This window comes from Lutjanus erythropterus, chromosome 18, assembly GCF_056507025.1.
Source record: "Lutjanus erythropterus isolate fLutEry1 chromosome 18, fLutEry1.hap2, whole genome shotgun sequence".
Classification (NCBI taxonomy): Eukaryota; Metazoa; Chordata; class Actinopteri; order Lutjaniformes; family Lutjanidae; genus Lutjanus; species Lutjanus erythropterus.
In genome coordinates this window covers 8181044-8202148 of record NC_139334.1, presented here as the reverse complement: position 1 = coordinate 8202148, position 21105 = coordinate 8181044, and the positions used below count along the sequence as shown (strand labels likewise).

The window sequence follows — 21105 nt, the reverse complement described above, 5'->3', positions numbered from 1 at the left end:
ACTATAATGATAAAGGTTTTTGTACAATGCACAGCTTGTCTGATGCCACAATAACAGATGCCCCAGTGCTTCTTTAGAGGAATATGAGTTTTCTGGTTGGTTCCTGAGCAAACCTGGTTCCAATTTGGTTTGCTGGCGAGCATAATTTTTTGATGTGACCACAACACAAAACAGCAGCATTAGCATGGGTTAAGAATGTGTGCGAAACACTGCTCTGTTTCCAATTTTCTTCTATTTTGATGTGTTGCTCCGCATACTGCCGTTGGATAGGGCTAGGGAGAAAAACAAAACAAAAACAAAACAATTGAAAAATTAATTTGCATTGATCTAAAAATGTCGAAACAAATTAAGAATTTAATGAGTAAAATAAACTTTTTTGCTTTGTTGAAATTTGTGGTTTCTAATTCTTATTAATTAATATTTGTTAATAATGCAACAGTTTGAATATTGTTGGAAACATTTTGAATAAAGTAAGTACACAACTCAACAAAATATATAACACAGCTCTAGTGTTTTTAGTCATTTGAAGGCAGAGGTAACATCCGTGACAATTTTAATTTTTTCGGGTCTAGCCCTGGATTTTATTCTGTGCTCCTTCGTTTGTAAAAATGAGTGCATGTGGTTCTATGAAATGAAAATGCTCAACATCTCTGTCTGCATTGTAATCTATCCAGAACAAGACAATTTTGGGCTAATCATCCTCTGCTTCAGACTTTGTCACTCTGGGCTGAACTGACAAAAGCTTTGGCCACGACCAGGGCCAAGACGAATCGGTTCAATAATCTGGATACAGAAATGTGATATCTGTCTGAGTGAAGGATGACAAGTGAAGACATGGCCAGCTATTGGATGAGGCTAGAAAATGGCAGCAGAGTGCAGAGAAGCACAACACAGCTGCTGCTTCACCCTGAAACCTCGGAGTGGTTAACCAAGCCTGATGAGATCAACAAAAAGGAAGGGCAAAGACAAAAAGAAAGATATCTAGCCAACAATTACTTGCAACTGTCACTGAACTTATGCCAACCCCTGGTCTGATACATGTATGACTAGTTTTCATGCATATTTTATGTATTGAAGTGCCATGAGCAGGTAGAATGGACAGAACAAGAGAACGTAAATCATCAGCCTACTGGGTCAATCCAGGCCAGTCTGATTACTCAACAACGAGTTTGTTTTTCATTGTCTGTTTGTTCCTTGTCTTTTCTCTCATGTGCTCCCCATGAAACAGCTCTACAGTGACAGCTCTATTCCTGTACGTTCCTATTTGTCTATTCCTGTCCCCTGTGGCTCGATCACCCGCTGACAATCATTTCTTTATCTCTGTCTTTTTCATGTGTATGTCACTGTAAGCCTGGGGACCAGCCAACAGTAAAGGAAGACAGAGGAAAGAATAGAAAGGAAAGTTATTTTGCTGAAGGCACTTTAAAGAGTGTAAAATGAGTCTTCACAGCACATATGATCAAAATGACAAATGTGGATTGTAAGAGAAGCTTTTAGGTTGTAGGGGTTGTAGATAAACCTGTGACTATATTACACAAAACTGTTCTGGATGTTGGGGGTTTTGCAAGCAGATGCTGAAAAAAAAGAAGGATTCGCTTCAGCAAGGAAATCAAAGATATAGTTTCAAACTGGTGAAAACCAACCACTGACTTATTCTGCTTTCATATGGTGCTGGAGAACAGGGAAAATGGAATGCTCCTCAAATCATAACAACTCAGAAAGTCTGAGAAAATTTACATGGTATGCCGGTTTGTTGTCTATCGATATAAATACAAAAAACATGGCGGTAAACATATTAAGTGTCTGGTGGACGGTATTAAGGCCATATTTGTGTAAAACAGGTAAAATGGCTCAACTTGACTGTAATCCATTGTTGTGTAGTAGTCCCTCAACCTAGGTGGAACTTCTCGTTTATTTTCTTTCTGCTATTTGGTCCTGAGAAGCTGCCTGCAGCCTTTATTCACTGTCAAACTCAAGCCTATACCGTACATTTACAGTGTCGTTGCTGTACATTTACTGCCAGACAGACAACTTCACCACTCAGCGTGCATTCACTGTCGGTCTCTGTCAGCATTGACAGAAATTATACTGCCACTTGCCCTCTCGATGCTACACTACAGCAATAATTGTTCTGCAGTGTTTCATGGCTTGCTTTCATCAGCGGGTCTAAATCCAAAATACTCCCAGGGCAGAGGCATTTATTTCTTTTACTAGTTAGATGCGTAACTTTATTCCCCAGACAGCATGTTTCTCAGTTCAGCAGTGCTGTCTTGTCCACCAGAAGAGAGACTCACCTTGATGGCACATGCCATGCATTATAATACATCATCTCAATACAGCGTCTCTGTTTCAGTTTAATAGAAAGAAGAGCGTCTGTATTTATGATGATATTGAAAATCATACTGTTGACACTTAGTGTACCCTGGTATACTATAATACCTTTATACTGCCCAAGCCTATGTATTCCATTGTTATTATTATTATTTTGCTCACATGTAATTTGTTATATGGTATTAGGTTGTAACCTTTAGTTGCTGTCCATGTAGAATGACCTTGATTCATTAGAACAATTATTTCTAGCATTTAGCCTGATAACATGTCAAGTAAAGCAACATTTTAGTGGTTTACAGCAATGGTTTTCAATATTTGAGACTTGTGGGCTTCCCTTCAAACATAACTCAGAAAAAGGGGGTCTCTTTAATTTACTCAATTCATGGATGTCTATGGGATCACAGTTATGATGTTTGATCCCTTAGGCATTCAACAACTGAAACAAGAAAGCTTAATATTGTTGTATGACATAACTTCAGACTACAACAAATACATAAAAAGGTCCGTCCTGAGGCATTTATCAGAAAAAAAAATCCCCACACACAGTTACCCTATTCTGTGTGATCTCTTTTGATACCTAATGTAATATTTTTTCACTTCCATTCACTGAGAGTCCCCTGAAAGTGTTTGGAGTCTTCCTGGGGAAGCCTGCTTCACACTTTGAAGACCTCTGGTTTACAGGAATGCACTGGTGTAGTGTCCATACTGTTTCCGCATTCCGCATGTGAATGCAGCATTAGACCTTAAATTGCTCATGGGAAATGAAAAACAACTGGCAAAATACATGGAGACAGCACAAGGTTAAGTTTCCCTTGTTTCCTTCTCATCATTCTGCTCCTTTTAATTTAGACATCCACCTCTCATCTTCTCTGGTACCTGCTTCCAAGCAGCTTCTCTCTGTCTCTGTGTCATCCTGAAATCTGTTAAACCCTTCCTCCTTTATGGACATGCCCCTTGTGTTAGTTATAATAAGCTGAGGTAATAGGCTGAGGTCCATGTACAAGCAATCCACAAATGTAGAAGTTGAGATGTCAAGTGGGTTAGTAATAGAGCCTCTTTCTACCGGCTGCACACCTATTACTTATTATTCAGGCAATAACAATGAAGTCAAACATGACTGTGACCTAGGGCAGCTGACTACACTGAAAGGAGAAAGGCAGCGAATCGCAGTAGTGGTTTGAGCACTAGCATGGATTATGAATGGCTGTCATTGAAAACAAGGTATTAACATGATAAACATTTCTGCACTATGTCAAACAGACATTACCTAACATAGGTAAAGCAGACTGTGCTTCTGATATACCCCATCAATGCAAGGGTATCTCTGGAACACATCTTAGAGTCAGTGGTGCATTCCAGCTGATTTATTTCACTTTTTTAATTTGTAGAGTTGGAGGCCTGCAGGAGGTCTGAATCAATACAGCCCTGTGAACTGCACTATCTACGATGATTCATTTAAATTGGTGCCAGCTTTTTGATGTTTAGTGGCATTTAACAGTGCAGTGGTCAGCATTTAAGGCCTACAAATGCCAAGATGGAAATAAGTAGCCACCTCTAACATCCTGTGATGTTCAAGACACGGATCATAGTCAAAAGAGCCTTGGTTTATTTATGGTATCATCTTACGTTTGCCTCCAGCCAAAGTGAAGTCAATGCTACAAGCAGACCTACAAGGTGTTAAAATCCAAGGAGCGTGTTTGCAGCGTCTTATCGCTACAGGGAGAGGAAGCTGTATCTAATGCGATTAAAGTAGCTCTCATCTTAGAGGATGGCTCTCTCTGCTGATGGGCTGTGTATTTGAGTTTGGCATCTGTATTTAGTTTCTGGCAAGGACACTGACAAAAGCAGTCCCAAGAAAACATTTCAACAAAAAAGAAACACAAACTAATTAAAACAGGGTGAAAGTTAGAGAAGATAGTGTCATGTGGGTCTAGTGATAAAGAATATTTAAAGAAATGCTTAACTGCTTAGTCTAAAAATAATAAAATAGAGATTTTTTTTCTTGTTCAACTGCTCAGCTAGGCTCAAGCGTTGTACAAACAGCACACATACGCGATTTCCAGTTTGTTATGACATTACACACTTTGGCAAAGTGAAAAGAGTCCGGATACAGTATCAACATCAACCACATCTCCAACCACAAAGCAAAAGTCAAAAACAAAGAAAAAGGGTAGGTTGCACTCTTGGCCCCAAGGCAAAACTACTTAATTAATCAAACATTTTAAGCACAAGGCCTTTGTCAGGGTATAATACCCCATGAAATTAATCATACCTCTACAATGCCACGGTTCTTCCCACACACAACATGGAAATATTCTTAGCTTTACTTAGCATGCATAAGCCTCTATTCAGATATGGCCACTTGGGGAACATGCAGACAGATACAAAGACAAAAACAGAGAAAGAAAAATTATGCACTTCAGAGCCCCTCCACATGCACTGCTCCTGCAGTCATGAAAAGCCTAAATGTCATTGCATCCTCTACTGATGTGCCCATCTTTTCCTCCAGCAGCATGAGCCCTAAGTCTTCCAAAAGCTATTTCCTCCACTGGCCTTGAGACTGGCTGGCAGCGTTGGAAAAAAACAGTGGGCCTGCCCTGACATTCACCAGCTCGCTTGGACCATATTAGGTGGAAGGAAGGAAACAGGCAGCTCTGACCATCTCTCACTCTGATTAATGCTTCAGAGAGGATTTGGCATGTGGTGGCTGAACTGATGCCAGCCTGTCTAGTCCTGACATATTGGGCAGGCAGGCAGACATGCATAGACATCAAACGCGGCACACAAAGAGAAATCAACTCTTGTCTCCATTTCCACCATGGATAAACAACAGGCTGTGCTACCTTTCCTGACCCGACATGCTTTCCCCCAATCACATACAGGCGTGCATGGTATCTCTGCTGCATTATAAGTGGACTGTAGAGAGTTTCATATGTTTTTTGTGTGTTTTTCAAGCGCAAACATGCTATATTTGGTTTGTTTGAGGTAGGCTATCTTCAAGCCACCCACACTAACCTCCTTTTCACAAACTAAAGGCTAAAGCATTTGGCAGACAGCAGAGATATCTGCTCACAGTGATGACAGCAGTGGTCTAGCTATCAGCTTTCCCTCCTAAAGTACACTGAGCATAAGAGACCTTGGTGTCTCATATTGTACAGACATTAAGTCCTCCATTGTTTAGTCAACAGATCAATAGGAGTAGTGTTGAACTTGAGCCTTGTAGCATTTGGAGCTCAAAACATCATCATATATTTATGAGGCTGCTGGTGAAGTACAAAACTTCTCCGGCCTCTGGTGGCTGGATTTTTCATGGATTTTTGTTTTAAGTACTTTAGTTAGACATATGCATATATAGTATATGCACAAGATACTGCAAAATATAATTGGGAAGCTATTATAGAGGTTGTCATTGGCAATACCCTATAATTTAATTTAAATTTAATAAAACTTATACGATCTAATTCATGTGTCTCAAACACTGATGGTATCATCATCTAATAGGGGGGCACTTCAGTGTTCAAGTACTGCAAGAAAGTTCAATATTCGCAAAATAAAACTACTTTTTTGTTTCCATTACTAACATATTTTCTTCAAATTTAAAATGAAAGCAGCACTTTCATTACCTTTTAGATACAGTAGCTAGTCATACGTTAGACAGAAACTCAGCAACTATTCTGTCACTGTGAATTGGTCATTAACACTCATGATGAAAATGACTAGCTGAGCATTGTCGGTTTTGTCTGTGGTTTCGTTACATTTTTGACATCATGTCGTGGGCCAGAGGAACAGGGATGGAGGGCCAGAAATGGACCCCGGGCTGACATTTTGAGACCCTATTTCAATTTATTAGGATTTTGTGTGGAAAAGCTTACTGGAGACAAACATGCGACAGGAAATAGAGTTACCAAGTGCTGTACATCAAACTACAAATCAAAAAGCAGCAACTGAGCATATGGGAATCAAAGCCTGAAACACTTACGAGACATTACATTATAGCAGCACTGACACGAGAAAAAGTTACTCCTGCCCACTAAGCCTGTCACTTGCTTTCTTATCATCAGCATCTGCACAGTTATATAAGGACATGCTGGTTAAAAAAAGAGGTTGTGAATACAAATGGACTGAGAGCTGTCTCAGTAAGACGCTCATCACTGCTAGGAATGAGTCCTATTCTAAGAGGGGGAAGCAAGAGCAAGCATGTTCAAACACTCATAGAGAAAATTAATGGATAACAGTGTCAACATGGACAGTGAAAATAGAAATTCTGAACTATTTCTCAACTGCAAAATGCATTTTAATCACTGACTCACAACAAATTTGCAAGTGGTAAAAAAAAATAGTGAGGTAGAGAAACATTGAAAGAGACATGCCTTTTTCATTGTGGGGCTGGTTGGTGCTGGGGCTTGAGAAGGGGTTGGATGATCACCCTAAGAGCTAACAGATGTGCTACTAATGTCTTGCATGTCAAGCTGCCACGCCACGGCTAGAACCAAACAGCGCTGCACTGCACAGGTCTGGACAGAGCACCAATGTAAGAAGGAGCAGGATTAAAGGTGTTTGAATAGGAAGAGAGTAATGGGAGGTGTAAGCAGAGACTCTACCCTACAAAGACTGATAGAATCTGACAGAAAAAAAGAGAAAACAGGAAGAAGGATTAGGAATAAGCAACTGCACAGTGGTACAGTGGTTAGCACTGCCGCACTGTCACACCAAGAAGGTTTTGAGTTCGAATCCCCTATCTGGCTGGGGGCTGGGGAGTTTGTGGCTGGGGCAGGACCTTTCTGTGAGGAGTGTGCATGTTCTCCTCGTGTCTGCGTGGGTTCTCTTCGGGTACTCTAGCTTCCTCCCGCAGTCCAAAGACATGCAGCACAAGAGTTTAACTGATAAATCTAAATTGCCTGTAGGTGTGAATGTGAGCGTGAGTGGTTGTTTGTCTCTATGTGTCAGCCCTGTGATGAACTGGCGACTTGTCCGAAGTGTAGCCCGCCTCTCGTCCAATGTCAGCTGGGATAGGGACCAGCCCCTCCACAACTCATCAGGATAAGCGGTTACGGACAATGGATGAAATGGACAGATGGATGAATAAAATGCATTTTAATAAAGCATTAAAGCGTTTCTACATTTTTACTGGCTTTGGGAAAAGGTGGTGACCTTTACCTCTCCGTAGTTTAAATCTAACATTCGTAACTGAAGTATACAACCCACCTGAAGTATTTGTGTGTGTGTGTATGTGTAAAATGCTCAAGCTATTACGAGCCAGTTACTTACAAATGGAAGATAATGGGACCCATAATGGCAAAAGCACTAAAGCAGTCTATCGGTTTACTGGCAGTCATGAGACTGACTGAGGCTGTTTCAGGGAAAGACTACAGAGATGCAAGGGCATCGCATTTACAAGCTATTCCAAAATTAAAACAATCTTGAACTAATTTCTTCAAATGTTTTCTTCAAAGCAAAAATGACTACAAACGCTCCCAAAATGTTGTGACCCTGCAGTTACCCTAAGTAGCTGTCAGAGTACAACAAGAGCGTTATAATCTAAAACATGATAGATGATTACAAGGGTCAGTTTGGCTAATCACTTTAATATTAACCTATTTTTTTCACTTCCAAATAATTTAGATATTTCATTTGTACTTGTTTAACATCTGTCTGAATGTGTCTGTTTGTTATGCCCTGAACACCATTGTAAACCTGTGTCGAGTCCCTCCAAATCCACATCTCAGCAATTAAGCTGGTGAGAAAAATGTTATGGTAACGAAAAGGAATGACTATAAAAGTAGAAAAATACCATGTCGTGAAAAAAGCTAATCTGTTCTATCATTTTACCACCTGTGCACACACAGATTCAGCTACAGGCAACCAGTAACAACATGGCAACAATCAATCGTCCGTGAACAAGAGATTCCAGTTTAGAAACAGCCAATTCCTACGCTTGGATATGCACAGCACAAAAGCCAATTGGGATGAAATGATGGTGGAGAGGGGGGCAGTGTGGTATTTGGGTCAACACTGTTCATATTTTCAGCCTTTAATTTGTTTACCCTCTGAAAAAAATGCTTTGCTTCCAATATGACATGGTACTTTAGCACAGTGCTGTTTCAGCCCACTGCTCCAAGCTCTCTGTACTTTACCTTCTCTCCAAAAGCTTTTAAGTCTCCTAATGAGATTAATTAAGACAGTCCAGAGTTTGTTTAATGAGGCCCCAGTGGCCTGAAGCATGGTGAGGACCATCGCTGGGAAATAGAAGCTTCACATCCCAAATAAAAAGACCAAAACTTTAAAGGGTGTTTTTAAAAAGGAGGTTTAAAAAGTTAAACCTTTGAGTAAAGTGGTGATACTCCATTTAGCTACAGGGCAGCAGGATACTGTGAGAGACTAGTGATTCAGTCCTAAAACTTAGTGGCAAGTAACTTAACTGACACCAGTGTAAATTCCAGTCTGAAGTGCTCCTGATTGTTGCTCTGCTTCCTCTAACAGAGGCCTCATGATGCTGTAACCAAACTTTTAGCAGCTTCTGTAATGGCTGATGATGCATGTAGTGGCCCAATGCAATTTCTGAACAGGCAAAACACCAACACAACATGGCAAAGCAGATTTTATTATCATGCAACTTAAAAACTTTCCTATTTTAAAGTGCCTACCCTACCTAACGATGGCTAAAAACTTATCTTATGAGCTTAACTTTTAAATAGTCTTCATGTACATGTTTTATTTGAATTTAATAATAATAATAATAGTAATAATAATGATAACAATAATAATAATAATAACAAATTTATTGTACATTTAAATGTCAAGGGTATTTACTCTGTTATCTCTGTTCTCTTGATTAAACTGCACTAGTTTCTTTTAAATTTTGTTTCTCTCTTGTACCACTGGCCTGGACATTTTTAAATTGGAAATCTTTTACCTTTACTGTATTTTATTACCCCGTGAAGCCCACTGAAATGCCCTGGTGTATGAAATGTGCTATCAAATAAAACTGCCTTGCCTTAGTTTTGAGTAAGCACAATTTCAGTTCTAATTTTGAATTCTGAATAATTTTTGAATACTTGCAAGCTTATCCGTAACTCAATGCTAAATCCAACATGCCAATTATCCATGAAAGATCTCGAATACAGTGGAAATTGTAGAGGAAGGGAAGCCTTGAATGGCTATTTGTCAACTTCTCATTCTCAATTTTTGTCTTGCCAGGCAATCACATCAGTTAGAAAAAACAGTAAGAAACATCTGATAAGGGGCTCCATCCAGATACTGTGCTTTTTGCATTAATTTATTTTATTCCAAAATGAATCCTTGGCATCTTAATGTGTGATGTAATGAATTGTAAACAGTGAGGCAACTGTGCAATCTCATGAACAGACTGAATCCACATCACAAACTGCAGTCTCGGCTGTTTCTGACTCCTGGCGAGCTCTCGTCAGTGCTGCGATGCTGGTAATTCAGTTACACCATATCAAGTTGTTCCTAATGCACCAACAGTTCTAACTTTCACATCACAAATTAGATTCAGAAGTTATCCAGATGAAATTTATGAGTCAGGTAATACATCAGACGGGGGCTCTTGGAGAAGATGGGAGTGAAATAAACAGATCAAAGGCCATTTGGTCAAAGCAGCACCGATACTTCAGCTCAGCCTAAATGCAGAGTGCCTTTAAAGTCAGTGGAGGCTTGATCCCCATTTCTCTGACGACACAGGCAAACTTCAGACACATCAGACAGATAATCTGGTACTCCGTACGGGAGATTGTAAAGGCAGACACTAGTTCCCCTGGATCAGCACCATGCAGACTCACAGACAAATTCGGTATCTAAAATAGACGTAATCATAAGCTCAGACAGCGAGGAAGAGCCTGGAGATAAATACAATAACAAAAAAAATAGCTGCTAAAGGGATAAACAAGGATGGTCAGAGACACATCCGAGGAAATATGAACAGACAGAAAAAGCATAAAATTGCAGACGCAGAGAAAGAAACCCTCAATAATAAGTTTTCACCAAAAAAAAAAAAAAAAATCAATTAACAGTCTTACCTATTTGTCTCTCAAGGTCAGCTGCTTCATCTGGAGTGGCCCTGGGCAGGACCCCTGGGTCACTGAAGCTGGTTCTCAGGAGAGTCCCCAATACAAACATAAACAGCACTCCTCCTATGACTGGGATAACTGGGGTCAACTGCATCGCCAGGAACGGACAACTGGTGGGACAGGAAGAGATAGAGGGAGAAAGAAAAATAAGTAAACAGCAAACAAGAGACCTGTCTGACCACTAATGCTTAGATGTAAAAACCTGAAAGTTCAAATAGCCAGAGTCAAAAATAAGCAGGTGTCTGTCTACCCAAATATAACCTGCTCTTCCTAGTGTAAATATCTCCAAGACAAGCGTGTGCAAAACAATATTGACAGTTAAGGAAATGGTAATACCTGTGACTTGTTACTTAATGACCAGTGAGTGGATATAACCTCTTAACATACAAACAGGCACACACATAAGGTCAGACACCGGTGTTGTAATCTGTTCTAATGAGACAATTTAACATAATCCCATTAAACATCCAAGGGTAGAGGTGGTTATTACTGTAATCACATTTAGTCCCACAGGGGTGGGGCACCGGCTGCCACGTCCCATTTCATCTGTTGGGCTCTGCTCTACTGGATTGGGGTTTGGGGTCAGCAAGGAGGTGCTATTCCAGACAAGGGAAATTAAATGAACATGTGGTAACCATATGTATTGAGAGATGCTGTTGAGGAATGCAAAATATGACTAAGCCAGGGTTCACAATAATATTAGTGTTTATACAAGGCTTTCATTAGAGTACATTTCAGAGGGAAGATTAAAAAAAATCTTAATATTCCACATTGGACCATGAGTGAATGAAAACTTAATTGCCCCTAAGGGAAATTGTTGTGCACGCAGAGCACAGAAAGACATTAACAACCACACATGACAGCACATGACATCTATTGGAAATTCATGAAGGGCATCAATTCCTGTTCAAGAAAGTGTCAGATTCAGATTCGCATGTGATCAGAGCTTGTTAAGCAGCTGAATGCTGCATAGAACAAAGGATGTGATGCCTCTTTTAGTCTGCATCCTTGGCATACTATACCTTTGTCCTTAAAATAAAAGTACATATTCATTCAGAGGGTACAGTGGGTCAGGTATGATCTTGTGAGCTAAATTCATGGTGAACGGGTCTGCCATTTAAGTCCAAATTGTTCCCCAGTTATCTCGTCACCCAGTTTAATAACACTGCCCAGTTTGTTCCTGCTTACTATGTCTCAATGACGGTCTTATAAAACAATGTCAGCATAGTTCTGACCACATTAAAATTTCCAAGTTTCCTTAAAATGTTCAGACACTGTTGAGCATCCCCAACTGGCTCCTTTTAGTGCAGCTACAGGTGATTTGTTACTTTATGCACTGCATTACTGAGCTCTATGGAGGAAGTGCTATTTGTTGCAAGAAGGACAAATTACAATTAATTGAAACAAAAAAAAGGTGGAGAGGGTAGTGCATTAGATTTGCACTGGCAGTACCGCAGAGAACAATGGGCTTCATGCAAGAACCAATCGCAGGAACAGATTTGTTCTTAAGTGAGGCCTATGAGTGATTTAGGAGAATTTGTTGCATTCACCAATTTTCTTGTAGTTTGAATTTTCTTTCAGATACGAATACAGTTTAGAAGTGTCCAGACCTGTCATAGACTCATGTGCAGGCAGTCTGCTGTTATCCAACCAAAGTTTTTCACTAATGACTGTATATTTCATTAGTTTGAAGACATTTTGACTTTGAAAACTAAATTATACTTCATTATTCCATTGCCATGTCAATTATGCCAACATTTTGCTGTTTGACTGTATTTCAAATCATCATTCAACCAATGATCTATCATTACCTGCTGTCAGGTGTATTGGTCATATATGTGCACATGCAGGTTTATGAAGTCTGTCCAACATCCTCACTCATTCTGTTTGATCTCAGTGATGAAAACTTCTCCTGACCCCCTCCTCCTGATGCAGTCATTGCTCGCCCCTTACTGCATCTGTGGCAAGTCGTTTTTTCCCCTCTGAAGTCATTTTCTCATAGACACATTTCTTCTTTATTTGAGTCACAGCCCGTGGCATTAACAGCATCTGCTTTTCCCCTTTCTTTGCTTTAGCAGGTCTTTTTAATTCCACTGTTGAAGCTGTTAAATTGACAGATTTTCCTTTATGGACCTCTGAAAGCAGGATGTCAAACTCCAAACTCCTAAACTTCTTTTTTCTCTTTGATGGTGTTTTCATGAATTAATACTTCCTGACATATGGGGCAGAAAGCATAGCCTTATGTGGTATTATAGGGGCATTAATTATGCTAATTTACAAGTCTCGTGCACGTGCACTCAGATACACACAGGTGAATTATTTACACGGTTATCTGAAGTTACGAATATTTGCTGAATCTGACGTGGTATGTTCGTACAAGCCCTTCATATAAAAAAAGAGAAAAGATATTTAAGATAAGACTACTAAAATGTTCTTGAATGAGACCCACTACAGATCATAAACAAACTGATGATGCTTAAAGGGGAAAAATGGAACACGCTAGCATTCAAAAATGGGTACTCTAATCCAAGTTCAAAATATTTGAAGTGAGTTGTTTACCCATGCCCCCTTCTCCCCAGACTCCAAGCTCAGGCAGTCTGCCTGCAGGCTGCAAGGACACTGACCCTACAAGAGCGCAAGATGAGCACAACGTTATACTTTGAAAGTGACAAGTGACAAAGAGTCCTACACTGTAAGTTGATCAGCTGTGTGTAATTCAGGAAAGATAAGCCTGTTAATCCCAAAACAGAAGCCCACTGCTCTGAAAATACACACTCTGGAGATGGACTTTACTGACAGCCTGCCTTGCTGCCATATTCCATTACCATACTGCTCAGTTTAACCATTATAAACACCTATTCCTGCTAAAACATTATTAATGGTTTCTTATGACTCATAAACTGACACTAACTCATTCTGCAAGCATTCAATATTAATTTAAGCTCCATGTAAAGTGAATAAATGTGAAACAGGCAAAGTGTACAATCACACAGGCCAAAACAAAAACAGGCATTCAAGACCAGAATGGAAATACTGACTGTTGTTAGAGTATTTCAATTTAACATGTTTCCTTAATCTCTGATGACATGTCATGGTCATTGTATGTTTTAGTACAGTAAATATATGACATATTTCTCCTTTAAAGTCACACTGACGACTACAATAAGGAGACAGTGGTCAGCCACTGTGGTCACACTGTTCAACCACATTGTTTTTCCAGCTGCATTTTTGCTGCCAAGGAAACAAAAATGCTACATAATTTACAGAAACATCAAACCAGTACAGCATTTTCTTCTTCTTCTTTAAATATATCATGGCAGGTTGAGTTTTTTTCACATGTCCGATAGTGAAATAATGTCCACCGGCAACCTATCACACCATCTCACCAGCCTTCAGATGGTAGCACCTTGGGTGGGCAGTTACATCCGCTGACCTACGCCAGCACCACTTATTCTGATAAACCAAGCCAAACTATATTTAGGCTCACCATGTTGGACTCCATCAAAGATAGCAGGTGGGGAGGATGTAAATATGGACCCGGAGCATTTACTTAAATGTGCTGATTTGTGCTAATTGGGGTTCTATCATCACATCCACAAACTCCCTGCGTTCACCTGAACTGCTGGAGATACACAACCTTCGGCAAGGGGACAAGGTCAGCCAACATAGGATGCTCCAGCAAAGAACACAAAAACTTGAGGTTGGTGCACTTTTGAAAGTGTGCAGGTTGTCTGTAAGCTGAATAAGCCAGTTCACTATATTTTTTATTCAAAAAAATGACCAAATTAAATCAGACAGAGACCACACTCATGCTGCTTTTGGAGAACATTTAGGCTGTGACAAACATACTGTCCACAACTCACACCATTACCCCATCTGAGTGGACCCTGGCCAGTCCTGCTGTTCCTCTACATCTGGAGTGAGACTGAACTAAGCAAAAAACACTGGGTTGTCTGGGACATCAGCAGGGGGCTGCAGGCAGGACAACACTGTGCAGCACAAACATTTCTCCAGTTAAAAACTTGCCTAGAGTTCCCAAGGTCATTGCACTGGACACCGACTGTGTCAATGAGCAATATACACAACTCATGTCAGACACTTGCTAACAGGACATCCATTTTACAGCCCTCAGTGCTTAGTTATTCTTCCCCATCCCCAGAGTCTTCTGAACTGGGCTGGGTGGAGACATATCATCATCATCCAGCACTGTCTCCTGAGATTGTAATCGAATACAGGACACACTCCCTGTCTGGCTGAGGCAGTGATGTAGACAACTTTCTGCTTATAATCTTCCAAATCTGTCTGTCATTGTTTAAGTAGAGAGCAAACACTGTATGTACCAGTTGCATGTACATGCTGCAATTAGTGGCCAAATTCTTACCACACAGCAAACATGATTATACAAATAAGTAAGTATGGGCTGATATTATCTCATATTACAGTTATGTTTTGGTAATGTAAGTAAAAAAGTAGGCTTTAGGAACCCTCAAAAGATATGTTCAGTATCTCTTCAGTTCATATGCTACACTAATGTTTAAAGTGGATGAAGATCCTTGTAAATTACAGGCACTTTTCCCACCTTGATTCTCACACTTGAACACAACAAACCCTCCTCATTTTGGTACACCGTTTCTTTTTTCCCCAAATTCTACTAATAACTATGCATCTAGCCAACAGAGGTATGGATCTATAGCCGCACGGTTATGGCCAAAATGACACTGCTGATTTATTTTCAGCAATATTGTGATCACAATTATTTAGCACAATTATGCACAGATTTTAGGGAAAAAAAATTATTTTTATTGACCTTTCATTTTTAAAGGAACAGACCACTGCTTCCACTTCCATGTTTTGCTATATTCCTGCTTATGTACAAATTTGTGCATCAAATGAGACTGGTCCTTACAAAATGAAATCAACACTTTCGCATAATGCCACATTGATAAGATGAGGCACTATACAGTTCTGCTGCTATGAATGTTTACTGGACATGAACGGGGATTTAGTGAGGTAAGATTACCAACATTATTATTCTTGGCTTTCATGTATTCATTGTACTGCAGCTTGTGGTGGTTTTGCAGGTGGTTGAACAAGTTAATTATGTTGCTTTGGGGTACAGACACAAGTCTTGTGCACTGTTTGCATATGATTTGTTCCTGCTTAACATCACTTGCCCTGAATATAAAAAACTTCCAAACAACAGATGATGATCGTTTTTTGGGGCCTAGCTCCTCACCTTCTGCTCCAGTCACTTGAGTTTCATTTCATCTGTCTGCTCTCTGTTGTATATTTCTCTTCTACTCTGAACTGTAGTTGCAACATCCAGGAAATTTTGCACAGGCTGCTGCTGCAGGGTGGAGTAAACGTATTTTAAATGTCATAATCATGACATGATCATGTTCATTTGATTGCAGCCAGAATTGAGATGAATATAATTAATAGTGCTGTCCTAATTACATCGCACAATTACCATATTATGATAGGCGTGCAATAACTTTAGACACTCGCAATAAATCTGTAGTGTTCAAAATTGTCTTCATGTGTACTGTAAAGAGCAACAGTCAATGATGACATGTAGCTGGCGAGGCGCTGGTAAATCCACAATGACTGGGCGAATTCTATCTTCCTGCTCTCCTGCCAAAGGAAGAAAACAACGTATGTTTTCAGAAAGTCAAGTTTGCTTCAGCTGCCCAAAAAGAAACAAATAACAAAAGAATGTCAACGGATTTTTGAGCATTTAGGCAGTGCTGAGAGGACAATTCCTGCTGAAATGCTGAAAAGAGATGACTACTCTACAGCTTACTTCTTTGTTTCCTGTCTGGAGGGCTAAGTGCATGAAAAATGTAACATCATCATCATCACATGGTAAACACAATCCGCCCTGCTGTTAGCTATTAGTTTAACAGGAACATCCACATTAAAGCCTGTAGGATTTTCCCTCTCTTTTAAAAAATGATGATGATGATTGTTTTTAATCAGAGCAAAGTTTCTGCTTGCCAAAATATCTGGAGCTCCACTCTCTGTATCTACACATGGAAAATCCCCAGGAAAAATTGAAATTAATCAACAACTACGCCTATAGGGTGTTTGCATCTACGTCATAGTTTGATCAGTAACCTGGATACGCAGCCATGTTAGAGGGGCTGGGATGTGAACAATATAATGGATTACACACTGAATATTCAATTTAAGACGATTTTAAGTTGGTGATCATCTGATCTTTATATTTTAGAAATTTGAATATCTAAGATTTTTAGTATTTCAAAACTCATAGTCTGCTAAATAGAAGGGGTGGGTCGATGCACTTAATTCCTGATTCAATGCTATCACAATATTTGGTTACCAGTTCTATATATATTGCAATTTTTATTGATTGGAATTCAGTATTTCCATTTTGTGCTTCCTTTTTTTAACACTACAACATGGCAAAAGGTTGAATTATAAACTTCTAGAGACTGTTATGACTGATGTTTCCAACAAGAATGCAAGTCATGTCAGTCAGTCTTATTTCAGCAGTTTCATTACTAAACCGTATGTAAAAGTAGTAAACTACTACATTTAGCTGTTCCTGCTCATCAAGCTAGTGCCGTATGAAAATAATAAATAAATAAGATGTCAGAGTCCCTGAAAACTACACACAGCACAGATGTAATCCCTTAACTTAACCATCCTTTACACGTGAAACTGAACTTTGAAGCTGTGAATTTTGAGTTTGAGTTTTGATCATGTGAGGTAAAATGCATTCATTTGTTAAGATAATATTAAAGCAACTGCTGTGCTAATTTCCATTAGCGTGTTAATGGCTATTCCCATCATGTGTTCACATTGAATTAATGGGCTAAGCACTAGTTATTTATACACACAAAAAAATCAATTCAGCAGTCAAAAAATCAATTCATGAATTACAAAAAGAAAGAAATCAAAATACTGAATAGCAGTGTTAAGTATCAGTATACTGGAAAAACTAATTTTGATGCAATACCTATACCTATGGTATATCCAATACTATTATTGATACCACTGGGAAAAACTGACTCAACATAGAGGACATGAAATGTCTGATTTTCATTAAAACCTCAATACAACAAGGATATGTCATGACAACAGATATTCAACCCAGAGCAAATGAGGTGAGTGACAAGAAGAGGACAGCGCTGCGAGAAAGTGAGAGCTGGCAGGACTATGTGGGCACTGCAGCAGTGTGTGTATGTGTCAACTCACTGTTGGAGAGAGGAGAGAGAAAGAAATTGCATCTGATACTGGAGTATCAATACAAAAAATTGAAAGCATCAAATAATAAGCATCAATATTTTTTTTATACTGATATTTTTGGCAATACTTCAGAGTCAGCAACTGAATTTTTCCCCCACCCCTAACTAGTAAAACTTTTTGGATCAAAATATTGATCTGTGATAAACATATAAACAATTAAAATGTCCTTCTTCAACCGATTCAACATTTGTGACTTTGGTTGCATTTTTGCGTTCAGTATCTCAGATGTGGCCGACTTCCTGATTAAGGTCATGCCGTGAAAACACACTATAGCACATGCATGTTCTTCAGTGCCAATACAAAGAATTATTATTGTTCTTATTGTTTTACAACAATAAAATGGTATGCAGAGAAATGTTGGTGGAGCCCTTATAAAATGTTTAATAAACATAAAATGTAAAAAAAAAAAAAAAAAAAAAAAAAGCTGTCTGTTGGGAAAAGACATACACATCTCACTGTCCTCAACAACCACTGTGTACAAGTCTGGTATTTAAGAGCACTAGGATTGGGAGGGCAGAGTCCACAGTTTGCCTCTGTCTGTATCTGCCCCAGGAAAGCTTAACATTTCAAAGTCTGATGCCATTAACCAACATCATTTCATCTACCCTGTCTTCTATTTTGTCTGATTGGTCACACATCACATAATGAATCCTCCAATTAGAGACGCTAATGGGAAATCACTACAGGTGTAAAAAGCCTGGCAGACCTTGAGTGAGGGTGATACATCTGCAACAATTAACCCGAAGCCAAGATGTGAATGGTTTTGAAGCAATCAATGGGAAAGTCAGGCTCCCCACTGACATGTCAAATATTCACAAAGGTCGTTTAGAGCTACAAATCCAGAGAATCATTTGAGCGCGCTGCATGTTCTCACTTTCTGTAGAGAAAACTAAACATGCGGATTTGTGCTCTCTTCAATGAAAACATTATTATATTTCATTCAAACCCTGTCCTCTGGCAAGTGGCGAAGGAGACGGCTGAGAGAACAGCACAAACCGCTGCCTCAGAAGCAGTGTCTCAATGTGTCGGACATCAAGAACATAATGAAAAGGCAGTCGTGTGTGATAGAAAGTGACAGGTTGGTAGGAACGGACAGAGATTAAACACTGAAGCCATTAGAGAGGGAGGATAGATGCGACATCAAGCCTGCCTCTCCTACATGGATCAATAGAGGTTCGTGGATGAGTTGCAGGTAGGCAACATCTTGCCTGGTTTAAGATCCCCCTGAAGACAATGTCCTAGAAATCAATTTTTATCAGTGACTGAACATGACTGGTGAAGACAATGAGCAAATTCAGCAGCCCTCTTTTCTGTTAAGGGCTGTGAAGAGCGGATATTGACAAGTAAGTGGTCATTTTCAAAGTTACATCTCCATTCCCCTTTTAGTTTGATACCAAGTCTTATATTTAACTGGGACTTTAGGGGCTTTGTTGCCATGGAGACGGACAGTATCCAATGTCAGACATGGTAAATTTCGAAAGTGAATGTGGTTACCCTGGAAACAGCCACATGAGTGAGCTGAAGCCTCCAAGCAAGAAAAAAAAAAGAAACAAAGACATTCAACAAGATACAGACAGTATGATGACATTCATTACAATCCTCTTAAATGTCTCAACAAACCATTTGGTTGATGAGGACGGCTGGATTCTGTAACAATAAAGGCATTTTAATTGTTTGAAAGGATAATGCCTTGGAGTTTCTTCTTGATTTTTAAGTACATGTGCCCCTATCCAAAGAGCACCTCACACAAACTCAATTTGAGTGCAGGAGGGGCTCATACCCAAACACTTTTTGAGGACGGATGGATTATTGGATTTGATTCAGAAACAACACCAAGACTGCCATCATCACTGGATGCTGACCACAGAAGAAGTTGGACCAAGGTGGGGGATGTCTTTTTATCTTCTATTTGGTCTTTGGCATAGTTAGTTTTCAATCTCAAGGGCAGCAAATTTACAGCAAAGTAATCTACTTGAGATTGAAGTGCTCAACTCTAAACACATACATTAAAGCTACTGCAAGGAAATTTCATATTTTGCTGATTTCGGAGGTCCTGTGGATAAGAGCGGTGGTGTTTCCACTGTAACCATAAACTATAATAATATAATAACCAAAAACTATAAGTAAAAAACAAAAGTATCTAAAGAAAAATCTCCTCCTGCTACTTTTTTATCTGTCTAACGTGCTATTCACAGTAGCTTCACCCAGGAAGTTGTTTCATCTGATTTCACAGAGAATCGGACCCAATGTAAGGCTTTAAGAATAACTATAAAAAAAAACAGCTGATCTCGGTGCTGATGGCCTCATTTTGATATGTAGATCATGCAGAGGCATCAGTAATATATTGAGACTGTTTCATAACCAGTTAAAAACTCCTGCTGTTGCTTTAAGCCTTAACACACTTATATGACATATATAATTAAGAGGTAACTGTGCTAATCTGGCCTGAAGTTAGAAAAAGAAATTATTTTCATCCTTGTTTATTTATAGGGATGTAACAATACCAACAACTCAAGATATGATAAAACCATGGTAAAAAGTCCACAATATTCATGTAAAATAAAAAAAAATCCTTTATGTAATTATAGATTTCATTAAATCTGATGTGTACAGCATTTTCCATTTATATATCTATATAATTCATTTCTCCTTTTAACTTAAAAGTGCTCCTTTCCTCCTTTAATTCTTTAATAAACTAAAAGTAGTAAGCCATGGCCTAAGCAGGCGCAAAAACTTGGCATGAAATATCTTTGTCAGTGAATGTTTGAATTATGTATGTACAACTGCAAAACAAAAACAATGCAGCAGTCCGTAGCAGTCATTTCATAAAATTAAATTGGAATAATAAAATAAAATAATTACCCATGTATAACATTGAGGTAGATATTGTCACAGTCTGAAAAGATAGAGACGTTTTTAGATTGCGATATGCAATATATTGTGATATTCCTACTCATTCAGAAGAGAGAGGAAAGACACCTACACCTAAGCCACGGCTGACTGCCGAGACTGGGGCTAATGTTTGATAAAGTGACAAAACAGACATTTAAAGAAGCAATATGCAGCAGTTGTGCATGCAAAATGAGAACAGCAGTCCAAATAGCAAATGGGAGCCACAGACAGGATATTAAATAGGTTGTAATCCAATTTAATATATAATCTTTGGTTGAAGTGAGTAGTTTCACCCCTTTAATGAAATAAAATAAAAGTAGTGGGCCAAGAGCATGCATTCTCTTTGGCAATGAATTAGTTTGAATTTTGTTTGTACAACTGCAAAACAAAAACAATGCAGTAGTCAGTCGCTGTTGGTCAACTAAGCCTAAAGTTGTGTATTACTGTATCTGGTTTGGAACAAGTTAGGTGTGCAAACATTGACGGTAAAACCACGGTGTGAGATGACTGCTCTTTGACAGTT

General features: G+C 39.1%; 1 protein-coding gene across 5 annotated transcripts in view; it reads right to left on the bottom strand.

Annotated features, from left to right (window-relative positions):
• LOC146310562 (palmitoyltransferase ZDHHC14-like) overlaps positions 1 to 21105 on the bottom strand; it is a 69754-nt gene that overhangs the window by 32988 nt on the left and 15661 nt on the right. For all 5 annotated transcript variants that reach the window (XM_084743216.1, XM_084743217.1, XM_084743215.1 and 2 more), the window contains exon 3: positions 10368 to 10528. In XM_084743216.1, the coding sequence (XP_084599342.1) occupies positions 10368 to 10528 (161 nt within the window). The remainder of the gene's footprint in view (positions 1 to 10367; positions 10529 to 21105) is intronic.